Here is a 19,080-nt window from a genome sequence, read left to right as displayed (position 1 = left end):
GTCTCTTCTCCTTTTCTGGGTCTGTTTGGCTGATGCAATGGAATTAATTTTTCTTCCGAGCGGGCCAACGGACTGACAGAGTCAGAGATAGGCTGGCCTGGATAGGCTTTTGCGGGTATTGGCGAGCGCTGGTGGCCACTAGCCACAATAGTCGTACCTATTTAGCCAAAAACTACTTGGTAAAGAGGTACCCCGTGTATATCAGGTACGATCGAGCCCGGCAGAATGGCGCTGCCCAACAGAGAACCAGCTGAGTAAGAGGTTGAGAGCCCAAGTCAACACGGCCGGCGCAAATCAACTTTTCAGACTCGCCAATAGTAGATGCAGCAGGAACAGCTATCACTTACTGCTGGCTGCACCAGTAGTGTGGGAGTGGCTGCACCGGCTACCGAGTAGCAATACTACGTATGCATGTAGTCATCGGGAGTAAATAGTAAATAGTAGGTGAGCTTCCCGAATTGGCAGACCATGGAAAATTTGAACCATGCCGCGTTTCGCGGTCCAAGAACTATTCTCGGTGGCCCACCACAATCCAACACCATGAGGGGTATGGGCTTGCTCGATGCCATGTTGATCATGGCGTCGTGCAGCAAGCACAGTGAAGGAACGGCATGCCCGCGTACCTGAGAACTGGGTGCGGGTGTGGATGGGCGTGCCGGTTAGAGCGGATTGCCTGCATGTGAATTGTCGAGGGCTGCACTCTGACGTAGGTCGGCAGTAATCAGTAATGGCCCTGGCAGACGTGGCAGAGGGCCAAAGTGCGGAATCTCAAACATTTGTTCGAGGGTGCGTCGCAGCGAAGATGCGCTGCGTCCGACCCTCTCCATGTCCAGCCATTTTGTGTGGGCTAGCCCATTGAAATTGCCATGTGGCTTCACAGTCGCGGATGGGGAGGGCGGCAGGGCCGAAGGAGTCGATGATAGTTGCGGCAAAACGGATGCGATTCGGAGAGAATAGGCGAGACTGGCTAGCTGACTGACGATTCGGCGAGACAAGAATAGAAATGGAAGCAAGCCAGAAGCACACGAGAAGCAAGCTCGGACCAAGTGGCTGCAAGCCAGCGGAACCCAAGAAGCCTCTGCAGAGTCTGCACCAAGACACCGAGACACTGGGAGCCACCAAAAAGGTTCACCAGGAGGTGGCAGCGGGTTCCAGCGCCGCCTGCATTCCAAAAGACCGCTGCGGCTAGGCTGACTCGCAAAAGTCGACGTAGACCGCTGGGAGGCGTGTTGGCGTGGAGTGTGGCGGGTGTGGTAGTATGGTGGACAGCCGTTTTGCCTCTTGGCTTCTTCTTTGCTCTCTGACTCTCCCTCTCTCCTCTTTGCCCCTCCCCTCTTCGGCCCATAATAAAGCCCGGCGCTGGGGCGGAGCCACCTTGTAGCCATTGGCGGCGATGCCAGAGAGAGCAGCTAGCGGTCTGTTTGCTGCTGGACTGAGCGGCCAGCCGTGCAAGCCAGGCTGGCCCTTTCGTCTATTTTCGTTCCGTCGTCGCTCGCCGTTTGCTTGTCTGAGGGGCGAAAAGGGTTCGTGGTTGCTGACAATAACACCTTTGCTGGGTCGTACGCCCCCTCACCAGTCGCAATGTGAGAGCGCCGGTCGCCACTCTTTGCCGCGTCCCATCGTCCCGAAGATGCTTCGAGTCCGGATTTTTTGCCTCTCCGTGCCATGTAGTGTCGCATCATCCCAGATAATTGAAAAGACGCCGCCAACTTGACAAGCTTTTGCCCAGGCTAGTTGGGGGGTTGATGTTGCTGGATAACTGAGCCCGCAGCGCGCCGCTTGAGGCGTTACGCTGATGTACCTAGTCCACTAGGCTTGGCCGCTGTGAATGGTAGGGACCACTTCAAACGCCGTCACTCGACGGGTGAGCGCTGGGTTGAACCAGGATGAAGAAAAAGACAAGGTGAGGAGATGGAGAAATGAAATAAAGAGGCCACTTACTTAGACATCATGGCTTGTGTTGCCCTGCGCAGCAAATCGAAACCTCCTCCGTTGTGATGCTGATGCGTCGTGTCGTTTCCGGGCATCATGGCGGGTGCAGTATAAACGGATTACCTAGATTAGAAGAAAAACGAGAGTGGTGATGAAAAAACAAGACAAAGAGAAATTGACACAGGAAAATAGACAAGGAGTCCCAAAAGACAACGAATCAACAGCGTAGATGTTGCTCGCAGTCAGGGTTCGAGCCGTATGTGATTGATGCCGTTAGAGCGTCCGAGTGCGATGGATGAGGTACATGTATGATGCAAGTTGAAGAGGTGACGACGAGAAAGGCCGCTATCGCGAATGCATGCTAATAATAACGAGCTTCTCTCTCTTTTTTTGCCTGCGAACCCGCCACCTTGAACTGGCCGGGGGCAAGGCAAAGTACCTTGCCTTATTAGTTATCGCTCAACGCCGTACTAGAGAGCGCCCGCCACAATCCACAGCACACACCCTCCGAACACAGCATGGAGATCTCCCTGACGTTGCCGACTAGTTAGGTAACCCTCCCTCCAAAAGAAAACAACCTTTGGACCGCCGTCCAATTACCAGACTAGTCAGTCATTACTACACAAGATGCCATTCCTCCCTTTTTTAACTGCCTGCTGACCCTGCTGCGCTGAACTCGTGCAGTGAAACTCGTTGCCTCGTCCTCAATTCGTCCATACAGTCAGTTCAGTACCCGTCCATAAATGCGGGACGACCGTCACTCTTCCCCGCAGGAGGGCAACCAGCTAAATACATCCTCTTTATAGAGCTATTCGACTTGTCGTATGAGATCATTCTTTTTTCACTTTTTGGCCTGCCAGGAATGCTGTTTGTTTATTTTTCATTTATTTCTTTTTTCTTTTTCTTCTTTCCTCGTCATCATTAGCGGGGTCTGTCTGATGACGGGAACCTCCTGCGGCACACATGCTATCCATCTCGTGCCCCTCACTTTAATTCAAAGCTTGGCCGCCTGTAATACTCCATACACTGACGTTCTCTGCACTACGTCAACTGCTCTAAGAAGCAAAGAATGCCAAGCTACCAGATGACGAATCTTGCAGATCAAATTCTACGGCAGACAATCAAGATGAAATGTCTCTGTTCTGAGTCATTGATTTGGAATCGACCCAAAAAAAGAAAAAGACGTCGCTCTAAAGTTTGTGAGGCTCTGCATTCGTCTCTTGCCACTGCATTTATTTTAGCCCACTCACGACGAGATGATGGTTACGTTACTCGCCGGTACAGCATGAGGCACGAGAATCAAGAACAAACACACGTCGAAGAGAGTACCATTAAAAAAAAGCACAGACATGAGCTGCCCGGCGGAACCGGAAGTCTCGGGCCTGTTACCCTTCCATTCTCTCTCTCACCTCTCTTATTAATTCTCTTCGACTCCAACTACGGATACTTGGTTCAAACTGGTTCAAGCTACCTCGCAAGTCAGACTCGAACCAATCGTCGAGCCCCAGACCAACTATTACGTATGGCCATTGGCAAGTTGCTCCAACAATAATGCCTCGCCGCCAAACCTAGACCGGTCTCAAATGTCTGCAACGACTCCAAATTCCCACTTAATTTTTCAAACCCCGCACCTATGAAGCATCCTCTCGTTATTACTACTCTGCTCGGGTAGCAACAACCAATATTGATTTATAAAACATCGCCCATGCTCACTTACCCCTTGGATTCAAAATTTTGCCAGACGACCGTTACGCCAATCTCGAGCATCGCCGAATAATTTAATGCCCCAAAATCCAAATGTCATAAGCTCTGTTAACGAGCAAGCAATTCTAATCCCTCTTCCACCCCGGCAAGCTCCAGGTGTAACCTCGACCATGCACCATGCCCGCCTCTTCCCCATTGTTAATGGTACTCCCATTGCCATTGATTGCCCTTGCCATTAAATGCTTCTTCCCCTTCCCCACGTTTCAGACAGCCTCCGGCTACAGTTGTAATGCACATGGCCTAAATTAACTTGACACGCCAAGCCATTTAGCTGGGTTCTTCAGAGAGGCTCGGCGCGCCGAATCCCCAATCCTGGTCAACACCAAAGCCACCCTCTGCCCTGCAGACTGCAGTCCAGCCCCTTCAGTACTGCGGTGGCTGTTGCCTCGATGCGCTGCTGCCCTTTTGATTGCTCGTTTTTCCCTCGTACTTTTCTTCCAAGAGAAAGCCACACGCATACGGATACATCAGTCACCTTTCGCCACTCGAACCCTGAGAGAGGCGGTGTACCGATGCACGCTCGTGCGATACGAATGCGTTCTAACCTCTTCGACTGCGAACCGCGCCATACCGGCCCATACGTCTTGCTGCTCCCTGGCTCATATATCAGAAATCTGGTGTCTGTCTCGGGCCGCTTCGGGTCGCTGACAGGGTCCCATTAAAACCACCAACCACCCAACCACCCCCTCCTGTCATCTTCTCGATGCCAGATTGGCCAGCCTACTGGTACCATCGTCAGCTGGACGATGATGGCAGCTCAATGCAAACTATAGCGTTCCAAAGATTATTCTCAAGCCCGCTGTCGATCAGTTCTCAGCAGGGCGTAATGCTCGTAATCTACGCACGCCACCCAAAATCACAGCCGCACCACCCAGGCATTACTACTGCAGGCTATGATTTGGCCACGGCCAGTTCGATATCGACAATGATCACGAGCGGCGCAGTCCCATTATTTACTAGTTTACATGCTTACCCCAAAGATAAGCACTTTATGCGTTTGGCCTCGCATGCGTCAAAGTCGGCGTAGACCCTTAATACTCCCAGCACGCTTCCCTGCAGAAGCGCACCACAGAAATAGCAGCCTCCTCGGTCGCGTCCGCTGTTACACTGCAGACAGCTGTGGTGAGCGGCATCATGTTTATTACTCAGCGCACAGCATGTATCCCACCGCCTACGCGAGATATTTGTATGCTTGCTCTCGGAGACACCGTTGAGGTCCATATGCGAATGGCGTGGCTCGTCACCTATAGTAGACATAGACGGCTAGATCGCAGCAGTCAGACTAAAACAATATCAAAGTATGTATACATGCATGGCTGAGCTCGGAAGCCTGGTAGTAGCCATAGTACTGAACAAAATTATGCTATCGTTTTTGAAATGCCCTCTAGTACCATCGGCAGAGCATTAGTCTGTTGTTCGCGCGAGCTGCAATATACTCATCGCTTCTCATAGCTGGTGTCATACTCGCATCAACGAGCAAAGAAAAGGCCCTGTAATTATATGCTATTGTGCGACTCGAGCTGTTTGCAAAGTGGGATTTTAACGACAGCTTGTTGCGCAGAAACGTAGCTTTCGGCACGAGGGCCAAAGAGCGATCATTGGCTTCCCGAAAAATTGAGCATAATAACAACCGAAGCCGATTTAGATATTACACGTCCAATCGTTATGATGAAGGCGTCTGTGTCTTGGACTCTCTGATCATATTCAACCACTTCTGCGTCATCTCCGCTGTCACTCCCTCAGGCACCCCAAATCTGGGGTCCGGTGACGGACGAGCTTTCAAAGGATCGGGATAGCGTTCTGGCGTCGAGTCATCAGCCTCCGGTCAGACATATCATAGACTGCAAATAACCTCTCACTTACTCGCGTTGAATGTGGCATCCGCCAGCCTGCTTCTGTGCCAGTTACTGTCGTTCTTTGGCCTTTTGGTGTTGGGCTTGGCTGGCGCCATGGGCGATGAGTCGGTCATTTTCTACGGTAAGTAGAAGTCTGTGAGATGGAGAGCAGTCTGCGAGATGCAAGAAGGAAGATGAAGTATATCAAAAGGCGCTTTTTGTTTGTCGTGTGATTGGCATATTGGCGAGCAAGCGCGGCGATTTGCCCACAGGCTGAGTGGCCGCGCCCCTCTGGCTGCCCGCGGTTGCTCGACTGCGCCCCACTGGTCCCCCATGCCGTTTTCGAGACGTCAAAAACAAAGTTGCCGCACACAAAACCCGCCATTAACCACGCACTGCCCGGCGTCGAAATTCGCATCACGCAGACCACATCCCCTCAACCACCGTCTTACATGCCTAAAAACTTCAAATTGGCGAACCGCAGCCTACATTTGACCGCGATATCCATGCGTTGACCTTGGTCGTGTCTCCTGCCCAAAGCGTGCAAGAGACTGTTGTCGTCAGCTTTTTCTGTCTTACCGCTGGCGCCGAAGAGGAGTCAGCCACGCATATTCTGATAGAAAGACTTGCTTCTCGAAACCTGGTCGGGGAATCTACCATCGCAATGGGGAAAAAGCCCGTTCCCGACGCCTGGGACGACGACTGGGAAGTCCAGGCAGATCAGGCGGCCAAGGAAGAGGCCCAGAACCCTACGCCCGCGCCAGTCTTGACAAAGGCTGAGCAATTGGCAATTCATGCAGAATCGAACCGAAAACTCTGGGAGTCGGCGTAAGTTGCCCAGGCAAAAAGCAAGCAGGACAATCCCCCCCGGAGCCTGCGCTGACCAGAACCATAGAGAATCAAACCAGACGTTTCATTACGTCGAGGCCGCCAGTACTGTACCAGTGGCTGCGACATTCAAGCCGCAAGTCAAGGTGCTCAGCAGAAAGCCCGTCATTGCCAAACGCGGCGGGCCTTCCGGCGCTCTCGCGCAGCTCAGCCTGGATGACGACGAAACCAAGAAGGAAATCCAGCTCAGTCCCGAGGAAGTACGCGCCAGGCAGAAGCGCGAGCGCGAGGAGAAGCAGCGCAAATACGACGAGGCCCGCGCCAAGATTTTTGGAGAGTCGGCACCCTCGTCCCGCGGGTCGTCGCCGGGCAATGGCACCACGACGCCGCCGAGGCCGGACTCGAGGTCGCAGCCGGGCAGAGGGCGAGGGCGGGGCGCACGAGGCGCGGATAATGCCCGCAGCCAGTTGGAATCACGCCGTGCGCCACTGCAAGCCAGCACCGCAAAATTGTACGACCCCAGCTACTCACCAAAGCCCGACTCTGGCGCCCAGAAGCGAGACGATGCGGCGGGCAATGCGAAACTGCAAAACAGAGACGAAGGCGCGCCGATTCGGGCACCACGCGGACCGGATGGCACTGGAAGGGGCGGGTTCGGATTTGCGCGTCGCGGCGCGAGAGAAGCTTGATTGCTGTGACAAGCTACATCTATGCTATCTATCCATGCTGTATATGGTTCTGCACCCTACTACCATCCGCCGCCAATTTTGCCCGCGAGCTGCACCACGCGTTCTCCCTCGGTGACCTTTCCAACATCGCTAATGACCTCGCGGTATGTGGTGAATGCAAGTCTACGTAATTCAATGCCGGTCATGTTCGACCAATATGCCAGGGTATCATTTATATAGGAGTGAGAGGTGCCGACCACGACATGGCCGACTGCCGACCCGTCTTGGACCGGGGCTTCGTCACCCGAGAAATATGCTTCGTCCACCTCTGCCAGCCACTCCCTTTGCTCCTGCGGGCCGGGTTTGCCAGACAGGTTCTTGCGCTCCATGACGACGGCGTCGTCGACCTTGATCTGGCCGCCGCCGTTGGTGCAGCCGCCCGGGCACGCCATGACTTCTACATAGCTGTACTCGAGCGTGGCCGACTTGCCGCCAGTCGGCCGGCGGGCGCTGCCAAACGGCTTACCACCCGGCATTCTCGACGGCCGCGCTGGCTTGAGCCGTCGCACCAGGTTCTGGATGTTGCGGAAGCCGTAGTATCGCGCGGCTTTGAAGACGGCCTCACCCTGGACCGACACGACATACTCGACAACGTCGGCGTTGCGGCCTTTGATGATTTGAATCTCGGAACCGGGCGTCTGCGCCGCTCTGCTCTGTAAGATGTGGTAGAGGAGGCCACCAGACGACCCAGCAGCGAGGGGTGTATTTGGCACCGAGACGGAGGACGACGGAGATGGTAGCTGGGCATCTTGGCGGAACAGGAATTTGTGTAGCGTAGGGTCGGGAAACGGCGCCATGGCGGGGCGCGGCGGCTCTTGTGATAGCTTGAAGAAATCCAGACCTCTGCTCTCGGCCAACATGAGGACTTCCTTGCTTGTGATGACGCAGTCGACGTCGCGCACGCCGCGGCCCGGCCGGCCGGACCGCGCCCAGACCTCGTCGGTCAGCTCCTCGCGGCTAGCCTCGAGCTTCTTGTCAAAGCACGGCATGACGGCGAGGTGCCAGATGCGGGAGGGCGGGATGCCAAGCGCTTTGCTCAGACTGGTCTTGAGGAGCGTGCCCATAAGCGCCTGCGGCGACTTGACGCGCGACAGGTGCGGCAGCACGTGCGGGTGCGTCTTTTCCGCGTAGCACACCCATCCGGGACACGACGAGGCGAGAATTGGTTTCTTGGCGGGCGCTGCTGTCGGCGATGAAGAGGCAGAGGAGGAAGTAGAAGAAAGATGAGAATTAGAATTAGAATCAGAACCAGAGCCAAACACTTCGTCGGCGCTCAAAACGTGCGTCATCTCCCGCGCCGTGTTCGTGTCCACCACCCATGCAAAGCGGCTCCCGTGGCTCCCGCCCCCGGCGAGCCCTGCCTCTCCCATGAGCAGCGTCTCGAGCATGGCACCCGCCCGCGCTTCTCCTATGCCCGGCCCACACGCCGCCGCCAGGCTCGCCCTCGTCTGCGGGCTGACGCTCGCGACGAGCAGTTTGGCATCGGGATTGTCAAGCCCGGAGACGGTGTAGCGCTGGCCGCCGCGGGCGCCGGTAGACGGATCGACGACGACGCGGAGTGAGGGGGCCGAGTCGAGCGTGGAGAGGACCTCGGCGTGGGATTGCAGGCTCACGAGGACGGCCTCAGCCGAGGTGACGCAGCCGGAGCAGGCGAGGCAGTCGGTGAGGGAGATTTCGGCGGGGGGCGGCGGTGGTTGTAGTGCGGAGGCGGAACGGGAGTCGCCGTCGAGAATGACCTGGGCTTCGGAGGAGGATGATGGCGGAGGAGGGGCAGGGGCAGAGGGGAGCGTCTCGATGGGCTTGATGCAGGCGACGCCCGGGGCGATGAAGTCGTTGAGGTCATCGGTGGAGAGGATGGCGCTCATTGTATAATGTGGGTTGCTCGCAGAGGCGGCTTCAGAGGGGAGGATATTATCAGAGAATGGAGAGAGTTATTCGCTTTTTATTTTGTGGTGTCGTGCTGTTGTTGTTGTTGTCGGTCGTCTGTTTGCCGCGATCCGGCTCGTTGCACCCCGAAGGGTCCTTGTGTAATCGGTCAGATCTTTAGGCGCGCCGCAAAGATGCAACAGCGGGGAAAAATTTGTTCTCGTTGTGATGATTGAGTCAGTATCGTCTCGTCGTTCGTCGAAACAGTCGTAAAAGAGAGAATCGTGTTGATAAAATGGACATGTGCAAGGAAAGGAAAAAAAAAGAATGGCGTCTGTACTTGTCAAGGTAGTTTGCAAGGTAAATAGTGGCGGTTTTTCTGGGCTTTTTAGCATGGATGCCCCGCGCAATGACGGCCGGGGGATTAGAAATGAAAACCGCCGTCCTCGCCCCGCCGCTGCGAAGTCGGCGCCCACTAACTAACTGTCACGCAGAGCCAGCTGCATGCGCCACACACACACACACACCCTTATGTGGGTGGCGGTCGCCAGTCACCAGCGTAACAAGGGCTGCAAAATCAACGTCAAAATCTGAAAGTTACAACAGCCCGCTATACTTTATTAGGAAGGATTCATGTAATAGTGAGTCCACCAAATTCTGCGTCCAACTATCAGCAGTATTTTCAACTGTAAATGAATTTTCTTTTAGCTAGCTAAAGCTGTAAAGGGGGCTGCCAAGGCGGCAGCGGCGCCTGCCAGAGGCGCTGCTCTAAATGATAGAGCCTGTGTCTGATGCGATGGCATTATCTGCTGCATCGCCTGCATCACCTGCATCGCCCGAAGCTGCCTAGCTGACCTCTGCCTTGCGGCTCTTTGCCTGCCTCTTGGTCAGCAGTAGCGCAAGTCGAGAGAACCGTCTGAGGAAATTTCAGAAATTGACCTTGTCTCATCAGCCCCAAGCCATGCCCTGGTTCGCGACGTATAATCTTCCGGCTCCCCCAACCCATACCCAAACATTCGAACCCCCTCAGGACTTTTTTGGTCGTCGTCTTGCTGGGATTCGCAACATTGAGGCCTGGCTCTCTTATGCAAAGTCAAAGGACCGTACCGGCTCAGTCGCTGTGCACGATCCATTTCAACTTCCCGGGTAACCCACGCAGGAGAACCGCTCGAGTCGATCCCACGAAGCACCACCGCAATCTGGCGGCATTCTCCTCTAAGCATAAAGTCTTTAATACGAGCAAACACCGTCAGAGCAAATCGGGCAAACAGGAACTGCGGTGCCACAGATGCAAGGCTGTGTACCTTTTGGTTATGATGCCAGAAAGCGGCGTCGCCAGCGCCATTAGTGGTGGAGAAGAAGTGTACGACAGTATGTTCTCGCCCGTTAGTGTCTGATTTCGGAACCAAAGCAAAGGCGCAATCATGCAAGATCCTGGAAAGATCGGCGCGGAGCCGAATCATGTTGTCGACACTATTGTGAACCGACTCGGCACCTTGTGAATAGTCGCTCATGGCATTGTTTGTGTACCACTTGTCCTGGGATTGAGGTATGACGTGAGCCTTCTCTGTCGCCATACGACCCGAGATTATGCAGCTCGGTTTACTATCGCGTGGAGTAATCGCAATAGAATGCCATGAACTAGGAAGAGCTTCAGGAAATCGCCAATTTTCAAAGTTGGGTGTGACCGCGTATGATGTTGTATCTCTGTCGCCTGCGCGTGATGATGGTAAGCAGATGAACTGCCAGATGCAGAGGGGACTGGTATAAGACTCGAGACAAAATTTCGCTTACTTTGAGGGACGTGGAGGAAGTATTGGTCATGCGTCAGAATCCCTCGAGCATTCATTTGCACCTTGTTGTTGCCTTTGCGGTCGTAGCTCAAGTAAGCCGTGTCAAACGAATTTCCTGTGATAACTTGACAGACCAATAACATGGTCCCAAAGTGAACGCCATAACCAGCTTGTGCTAAGCGGACTTTTCTATTTCCATCGACGACTTCGTCATCTGCCACGTCCTCGGGACCAACTTCATCCAGACATGGAAGAGAGAACATGGTGTCCTCGCCACGAATGTACCCAGGATGCCAGATTGAGACATGAGAGCGAAAATTGGACGGCAGCGGCTGCGAGAGGCACACGTGCTGCAACCGCATGATGGTGTGATTTTGCAGGTGTTCTTTGCGAGAGCAATAGAAAGCAAGAACTCGTACAGAGCTGATGGACCTTCACCCACAGCTTGATTGGTTGGGATGCGCACCGTTGCGCAAAAGGTATGGCAGTATATCCCTTTGAAGCACGGTAAGATGTATGTCGGATTTTGGCTACCGTAGGCCAAGTCCTACCGCAGTCAAGAATCGGTAATGCCTCCATACAATTGAGGCGGCGCGGGCACCCAGGCCACTGATAAGATTCGCCTGTCTAAATTGCAGGTAAAAGTGATGCTTATAAGCTCGTTATATCGTCCTTTGTTTGTAGCATCCCCGGGAATGAATTTGATTGACAAGAAGTTATAAGCTCCTTGCGCGAGGTTATTGTGCAAGATTATTGAGAACAAGCGTTGCAGAAGGAGCAATTGCTGGGCATGAGAGGGACTGTGTGGTGTAATAAGTTCCCAGGGGCCTTGTCGTTGGCGCGGCAACATAGAAGAAGGACCTCGCTGGCGGTTGACTGTCTGATTGACTGTCTGATTAACCATTTGTTTGACTGCCTGCTGACTGCCTGCGCAGCTAGCCGTTGATTGATTAATTCGAAATTGGGAACATGTGCTTTGGCAGCGCTACCCCCAGAGCACACCAACTAGCTGGTCATTGGTCTTGATGACAAGTGCAAGTCCTCTTCCTCATTCTGTTTGGACGACAAGAAAAGACACATACCGCTGACACAATGGAGATGATGGCCTAGTTCACAGTGCATGCCGTTGGGGATGTGCGCCCTACACAGCACTCATCGTGGATACCGAGCGAGCGAGGGCTTGTCGACTTACACGAGATGTGGTTACTCGATGAGACAGCAGAATGCATACCAGGATACCGCAACTTGCATGAACCGCAGGAGTAAGTTTATGTAAAGAGATTATTGATGTCAAATGAACACAAAATAAAATACAAGAAGCTTTCTAGATTGCGACAACTGTCGGCAGCATCTCGGTTGCCGGCCCGCGTTACTAGCACCAGTACAGGAAGAACAAGGAGTAGCCAGTAGTACGGAAGAAAGCGAGCTGCTACTTGGTGAGATTAATACGTATTCGGAAGAAGTGAAAGTCGACAATATATAGCAGCATTGGCAAGGTAGCCTGGTCAAAGGCTCGCTAGCGATCGAGCGCTTGGCTCTGGCACTGATGGTCCCAAGTTAGCATTTCCCCAAACAGACGCGCATACTAATGAAGAATAGAGAAGCCATGAGAGGACCTACCATTTGCCAGTACATCCCTCGCTTGGCAAGCAGCTCCTGATGAGTGCCCTGTTCAAGCAGCTCGCCCTCGCCGAGGACAAATATGACATCTGCATTCTGCACCGTGGCGAGCCGGTGTGCGACGGCAAGCATCGTGCGCCCCTTGCCTGCGCGCTCAAACGCTACCTGCACCTGCTTCTCGCTCTCCGAGTCGAGCGCGCTGGTGGCCTCGTCGAGCAGCAAAATGTCCGGGTTGCGGATGAGGGCGCGCGCAATGGACACGCGCTGCCTCTGCCCGCCAGAGAGCGACACCCCGCGGGAGCCAATATCGGTGTTGTATCCCTCTGGCAGCGACACGATGAAGTCGTGGATGGATGCTTGCTGGCATGCCTGGTAGATTTCTTCATCCGTGACGGCGGGTTCGTCGACCCCGAGGAGAATGTTTTCACGGATTGTGCCTTGACGAATGGTCAGTTCTTGTACAAGTACAATGCAAGGCAATTGTGTGTTAAAGAAAACTTGAGAAATTGCTCGTACCTTGGATCAAACTCGACTCCTGTGCCACCAGCGAGAGATGGCTGCGGTATGCATAGACGTTTTTCGTGGCAATGTCCTGGCCGTTGCAGAGGATACGACCGTTATCGAGCTCGTAGAAGCTGCAAGAGAAAGCATCAGCATTAGGAGTCAGTGTATCCCGTAGAAACCCAGTTGGCTTGACTTGCCGTTCAAGCAGAGAAATAATACTCGACTTGCCACATCCCGATGCACCCACGAGGGCTGCAAACTGTCCCTTTTCGACTGTGAGACTGAGTCCCTTGAAGACTGGTACGTCGCGCGTAGGATATTTAAAGGTGATATTCTCCAATTCAATCTTCATGCCGTCGCCACCAGACTCGAAAAGCTTGCCGGCAGCTGCAGGGTCATCCTTTACTTGACTCTCCCTCAGACTCAGAATACGATTGGCCGCTCCACTGACTTGGGCGACATTGGGACCAAAGCTAAGCGCCCGTCCCGTCGTCTCACCCGCATTCAAAACGGAAATAAAGCACACAAAGAAGCTCTGCAGGCTGAATTCGCCGTTGAGAAGAAGGCGACCACCATAATACAGCACCAATGCCTGACACCCAATCGTCGCGCTGTCAGAAAACGCAAACAACAACGTCACCAAGCGAGCTTTCTTGTACGCATCCGCGACATGACCTTGAGCAAGCTTGCGGAACCGATCGCAAATCGCATCCTCAAGCGTGAGAGACGCCACCGTCCGGAACGCTCCTATAGCCTCCGACGCAAATTGAGAGCTATCTGCAAAGACGGCATTGTTCATTTCGTCAAACTGAAGTTCGTAGCGAAAACGCCAGTAGCCAGTACCAAGCAGAATCGGGACGGCGACACAAAAGGACACGAGCGCCAGCTTCCAAGCAAACGCGAATGCAATGGCAATGGTCCCAGTGAGGGTCCAGATTGCAATAAAGACACTCGCCATGTTGATGCCTAGCAGTTCTTCTAGCTGACGGGGATCACTCGAGCTTCGAGCTGTCATGGTACCTTGAGAGTGATCATCGTCGTCGAAGAAAGAGAAATGCTGATATAAGATTGACGCAAAGTACTGCTTTTGGTATTTGGCACGAATGGTGCTAGCAGTACGATTGGCAAACAAAAACGTGGCAAAGTAGCTGATGCCAGCAGCAATGGCCAAGACAGTCCACATCAGCGACCAAAATCCGCTCTCGTGTCGGACTTTGGCAGTATCTGGAAAGTAACTGAAAACAAGGATGACCTTGGCAAAGAGCCAAGATTGAAACGGAATAGCGGCGCCGGCACAAGCAGAAAAGAAAATAGCGAGAGCCATCATCCACCAGTTTGACCGAGTCTCGTAAAAGAACCGACCAAAGCTGGAGAAGATGCTCTTGGTCTTCCACTTCTTCTTTATTGGTTTCCCTGCCCTCTCCGATCCAGCACGGCTCTTTTCACGTGCAAGATATGCTGGCTCTTCCTTGGCTTGGAAATCGTCGGGCTCCGCAGATTCTTCCATGGAGAGTGCTTGAGCGTGAACAAGGCTGTAGTAAAGACCGTTTTTGTCCTCTAGGAGGCCTTCATGTGTACCCGATTCGACAACTTGCCCTTGCCTCAGCACCACAATCCTGTCTGCCTTTTTGATGGTGGAGAGACGATGGGCTATTGCAATGGTGGTTCTGTTCTTTGAAGCCTTGTCTAGGGCTGCCTGGACAATCTTCTCGCCTCGGACATCAATTGCACTGGTGGCCTCGTCGAGGATAAGAATCGAAGGTCGACGGACAATGGCGCGGGCAATGGCAATGCGCTGACGCTGACCGCCAGAGAGTTTTGCGCCACCTTCACCAACAGGCGTGTCATAGCCCTGAAAAAACAACGAGTTAGTACTTGACCTTGTTGCTCGGGTGACTGCTTCTGCAGCTTCTATACAGAAGGCTACTATATGCAACACTTACTACTGTGAGTTTCTCAATGAACTCATCGGCAAAGGCTTCTTGACAGGCTTTCTTGACCATTTCCCTTTTCGTTTCTTCTGGTTCGTTCTCCCATTTGGTTCCGACAAGACCATTGGCAACATTTGTAAAGATGGTGTCGTTGAAGAGAAAGGGCTCCTGCTGAACAAGGCCAATTTGCGCCCGCCACCATTTGATATTGATATCGTCCAGGGAATGACCGCACGTAGAAACAGTCCCGTGAAGTTCAATTGGTGGGCCAGCGTCTTCATCTGCGCCAGGGATTGGTTGTGACTCTTGACCATCTTCACTGTTCTTGTCGCCGTTGCTTTGCTTCTTCGTCTTGTCGATGATTTTGGGGAAGACTTGTTGGTTCTTGAGATTGTACCACCGTTGGACAAGACCGACAATTGTGCTTTTTCCAGAGCCAGAGGCCCCAACAATCGCCGTCACTTTGCCCTTTTCAATCGTCAAATTAAGGTTGTCGAGAACTTTGACGTGTGGGCGACTTGGATAAGCAAAAGTCACATTCTCCATTACAAGGTCCTCATTTGGAGATATTTTTGGATATGTGAGATGGCCAGGTTCGGGTCTTGGGGCGTCAATGACAGTGAAGAACTCGCAAGCGGCAACCATGGCCTTGCTTACTGCCAGAAGTGGCGTTGAAGTTCGCTCCATTGAAGCCACAATCATCATGACAGAGAATAACACACTAGTAGCAGTTGAGATGCATTAGTACTTTTTGTTCTAGGCTACGACGAAACAAGCTGCGACGAACAAGCGACTTACATGATAATGGCTCCAAGCTCGTCAATCTTGTGCTCGACCAATAGTTTAGTGCCGTACCAAAAGGCCAGTCCAAAAGCGGCATAACTGCTGAAGAACTAAAGTAAATCATGCGTTAGCAGGCAATGGGCGGTAGTTGTAAAGGAAACAGGCATTCCGGCATACAATCAGGCCAAATTGGATTGAAATCAAGGGATTGATATTTTGTGCATGTTTTCTGGCCTCGTCGACGAATTTGCCGTATTTGCTGGCAATCCGACCTTCGGCGCCGCAGGCTACGACCATTTTTAGGCTACCAAGAGCCTCGCTTGCAATAGAAGCTGACTTGGTATCAGACTAAGTTGGCTCAATCAGTAATGGACCGATTCAGGATACGAGGAAGAAACATCATACCTGACTTTGACGTGTCTGGCCTTTGGTAATGGGCGGAAGAAGTATGCCGACGCTGACAAGAATGAATACAACGGCTGTGAATGTAACCAGAGAAAGCTGCCAACTATAGATAAAGGCAATGATGATGGAAGCAATCATTGTAGCGTTGAATTCGAAGAAAACACCCAGCTTCTCAGAGATGCCAAGCTGCACGGTGTTGCTGGCGGTAGTGATGACGGTAGTTGCGTATCCAGGAGGCATCGAGTCCAACACGTGGACGCTCTGTGAGAATAAAGCTGTGAGGAAATCCTGGCGAAGGGCGGAGGAGATTCGAATGCCAATCATGCGAAACGCGAGCTACAAATGAGTCAGCTATCTGGGCAGAGTATGTGAGGCAAGGGTAGAAAATTGGCACCTTGTTGATGTAGCTGAGCACAAAGCGACCAAGAAAGAGCCCGAGCATGTAAAGGCTGCAGCGGCAACATGTCAGCAACCGCGCGGGATAGGATGTTCATTGTGTCTGGGGAACACGACCAGGAACATACGAAAGTTTGTTCAGCTCTCCTTGAAACTGGCCCTTTTCGAGTGTTTGGGTGCCGGCATAGGCGGAGAACTGGGTAGCAAATTTGCCTACAAGTAATGGAACTTTATTAGCAAAGGTTAGCTAAACTTGGCTTCATCTTCTTCTCACCAAACACGACATTGAGCAAGGGTACAGTCACGCCAGAGCTAATGGCGGCCGCCGTGCCAGCAGCGTAGGCTAGAAAGTCCCAATTGTTGGCATATTTGAACAGTCGCTGCGACGTCGACGGAACGGAGCAATTGGTTAGCGATAACTCTGTAGAGCAGGTCCATGTTGCAGAAGCCGTACGAGGTAGTCTTGAAAAGTCGGTTCTCGCTGAGGAGCGGCATTGGTATCAACATTTGAGGTCGACTCTTGATTGGCTTGGGGTGACGCTTTGCTGTCTGGCTTTTCAGCCATGCCCTGCTCCATTGTGAATAGTCGAAAGACGAGACGCTTTTTGGTGCAGTTGGGAAGAGGCTGGTGGCAAAGCTAGATGAAGTGAATGTAGACGGGGATGTAGGCAGTGATTAAGATAGTCTGTCACAGGTAAACAGAGCATTAAGATGGTGTTGCCTTGATACCAATTCTCAGGGTATCGAGGTTCGTACCTCAAACGGATGACGGTGCCAGGTTCGGGCTGCGGCTGCGGCTGCGCTGGGGTCCATGTCTCGGTATCAAGTCAGACTCCGAGAACCCGCAGAACAAGATGGGCTGATTATTTTCTATGGGTCTATGCATCTGATGTTCGGTCCCAAAAAAGCCCTGTTGGAGGCGCACAGGGAGGGGGAGACAATAGAAGAAGTCGCCTCGATTTTAGCCCAGAGACCGGGTTCAAAAAAAATTAGGTGACTGCCGGTGGCTTTTGGGGCGTCGACATCTAGGAACCGTGCAATCACATGAGCACGAAAGTGATAGATCTTTGGGCAATAAATGACCCCCAAACGTCCCATGTCGGCAAGCAGTCGTGCAGATGGAGGAATCAAGTCACAAGCCAAGGCCGCTAAATCGTCATGGTTGCGGCGGACGGGACGGACAACCGACCGGGCCCATATTTAGCCGTTGAACTCTCTATCTCGATTCCATGTGTGGGCTTGGTGCATTGTATTCCAGTCTGCTCAGCTGCGCCCGTATACGGAGTATTGATAACGAGTATTGGTGGCTATTGTTGTCAGGCTGAGTTACAAACTGCCAGATTCGAGGCTCTGTACGGGGTTGCGGGAAGTTTGAGGGCCCGTACGGTACACCATTAATACCCACTTTTACAATATTACTCTTTACTTTTAGATTTCTAAATTTATAATTTATATTATATAATACTATATTATACTAAAATATTATATATTTAAGTATTACTTCCTCTACTAGTAACACTTTAATATTTATATATATCATTAGATAATTAGCTAATAAAAATTCTAATAGTCTTTATATAGGTACTACTTTCTACTAGGTATACGTCCAAGTAGTCAAAAATTTTATCTATAAAAGTAGGTACTAGTATAGATGTAAGAGGAAGGCGTGTTTCTTTATACCTATATAGAAAAAGTCGGATAAAAACGAGATTGAATCAAATATATTAAATATAAATTTAATTTAAAACTATGTATTTGTTTGTTTGATAAGTTTTTCGCCCTGATTTCTTTGATTCATTTGATAATTTGTTTATGTGATTTGATTTAAGAGCAGTGCTGCCCTAGAATAACGTCTTCTTCCACTTTTGTCCATTCACAACAGTCATGATGACAATCAGTAATTACACCAACATTCTTTTGTTCAATCAAGACGACCTTGTCCATCATTTTTGAGGGCATCCAATCTTTGTTGTTGTAAGCCCCACGTTTGGTGCCTGGGCACAGTGTTATTCAGTACTCGCACGATGCAATTTAACGCGAGGCTGTGATGGTGCTGTGATAAATATTTAGTGTTAAAAGCCAAGCTCTTAATACCAAGCAACCTAATGCTGCTCATATTCACATCATCTATTCTAGTCATATACAGGCGTCTCGGTATAGTCCTTGACCGGATCAGGCTGCTTGCCCATCTCGTCGAGCGTGCGCTGCTCAGGCTTCAGTCCCCAAGCCGTGAAATAGGCGCCGAGGTTGCTCCCAAAAATCTCGCTGACCTGCGTCATGAAGAAGTGCTTCTTGTCCGCGTCGGTAGTAATATTCGCCAAATCTGCAAGGGCTCGCGATCTCCTATGCAGCTCGTGGTACAGCTCGTCGCCGCCAAACGCGACGCGCAGCTGCTCAAACATGACGAGCTGGTTGAAGGGCTCGGCCGTGTCATAGTCCCTGGCGTCCGCGGGGAGCGCGAGATACTTCCTGGCGTCTTCCCACTCCTCGGCGGTGGCGTGCCAGATGGCACTGCTGGGGGAGGCGGGGAAGAGCCGGCGGGCGGCGAGGGAGTAGATGTTCACGGTGACTTCTACCACGGCCTCCCAGCTCCAGGTGGGTGTGTGCTGGCGCTGGTGTCCGAGCTCGTGCCAGATCTTCCACGACTGGACGAGCTGCGGCCCCCACCAGATATCCGCCAGCTCTTGCTGGCCTA

General features: G+C 52.3%; 6 protein-coding genes across 6 annotated transcripts; 1 reads left to right on the top strand and 5 right to left on the bottom strand.

Annotated features, from left to right (window-relative positions):
• Nucleotides 1-161: 161 nt before the first annotated feature.
• Nucleotides 162-2,027, bottom strand: BBA_00010 (uncharacterized protein; the record flags this gene model as incomplete). Its single annotated transcript, XM_008595107.1, has 6 exons — nucleotides 162-172; nucleotides 348-401; nucleotides 624-673; nucleotides 981-1,471; nucleotides 1,548-1,656; nucleotides 1,942-2,027. 6 exons carry the CDS (start codon nucleotides 2,025-2,027, stop codon nucleotides 162-164), a joined length of 801 nt encoding a protein of 266 aa, XP_008593329.1.
• Nucleotides 2,028-5,359: 3,332 nt separating this feature from the next.
• BBA_00009 (uncharacterized protein) lies at nucleotides 5,360-5,665 on the bottom strand (the record flags this gene model as incomplete). The annotated part of the gene is made up of 2 exons (XM_008595106.1): nucleotides 5,360-5,496; nucleotides 5,560-5,665. 2 exons carry the CDS (start codon nucleotides 5,663-5,665, stop codon nucleotides 5,360-5,362), a joined length of 243 nt encoding a protein of 80 aa, XP_008593328.1.
• A 530-nt stretch (nucleotides 5,666-6,195) lies between these two features.
• BBA_00008 (uncharacterized protein) lies at nucleotides 6,196-7,048 on the top strand (the record flags this gene model as incomplete). Its single annotated transcript, XM_008595105.1, has 2 exons — nucleotides 6,196-6,359; nucleotides 6,427-7,048. The coding sequence occupies 2 exons, from the start codon at nucleotides 6,196-6,198 to the stop codon at nucleotides 7,046-7,048; spliced, it is 786 nt and encodes a 261-aa protein (XP_008593327.1).
• A 59-nt stretch (nucleotides 7,049-7,107) lies between these two features.
• BBA_00007 (iron only hydrogenase large subunit domain-containing protein) lies at nucleotides 7,108-8,952 on the bottom strand (the record flags this gene model as incomplete). The annotated part of the gene is made up of 1 exon (XM_008595104.1): nucleotides 7,108-8,952. The coding sequence occupies one exon, from the start codon at nucleotides 8,950-8,952 to the stop codon at nucleotides 7,108-7,110; it is 1,845 nt and encodes a 614-aa protein (XP_008593326.1).
• Nucleotides 8,953-9,840: 888 nt separating this feature from the next.
• On the bottom strand, nucleotides 9,841-11,108 carry BBA_00006 (uncharacterized protein; the record flags this gene model as incomplete). The annotated part of the gene is made up of 2 exons (XM_008595103.1): nucleotides 9,841-10,667; nucleotides 10,748-11,108. The coding sequence occupies 2 exons, from the start codon at nucleotides 11,106-11,108 to the stop codon at nucleotides 9,841-9,843; spliced, it is 1,188 nt and encodes a 395-aa protein (XP_008593325.1).
• Nucleotides 11,109-12,262: 1,154 nt separating this feature from the next.
• On the bottom strand, nucleotides 12,263-16,962 carry BBA_00005 (ABC transporter transmembrane region; the record flags this gene model as incomplete). Its single annotated transcript, XM_008595102.1, has 11 exons — nucleotides 12,263-12,289; nucleotides 12,367-12,821; nucleotides 12,883-14,722; nucleotides 14,814-15,522; nucleotides 15,600-15,694; nucleotides 15,762-15,932; nucleotides 15,990-16,325; nucleotides 16,384-16,438; nucleotides 16,514-16,598; nucleotides 16,660-16,765; nucleotides 16,840-16,962. The coding sequence occupies 11 exons, from the start codon at nucleotides 16,960-16,962 to the stop codon at nucleotides 12,263-12,265; spliced, it is 4,002 nt and encodes a 1,333-aa protein (XP_008593324.1).
• Between the last annotated feature and the right edge of the window lie 2,118 nt (nucleotides 16,963-19,080).

This window comes from Beauveria bassiana, assembly GCF_000280675.1.
Source record: "Beauveria bassiana ARSEF 2860 unplaced genomic scaffold BBA_S00001, whole genome shotgun sequence".
NCBI classification, from domain to species: domain Eukaryota; kingdom Fungi; phylum Ascomycota; class Sordariomycetes; order Hypocreales; family Cordycipitaceae; genus Beauveria; species Beauveria bassiana.
The sequence above is the reverse complement of the archived record's forward strand: the minus strand, read 5'-3'. Positions and strand labels throughout refer to the sequence as shown.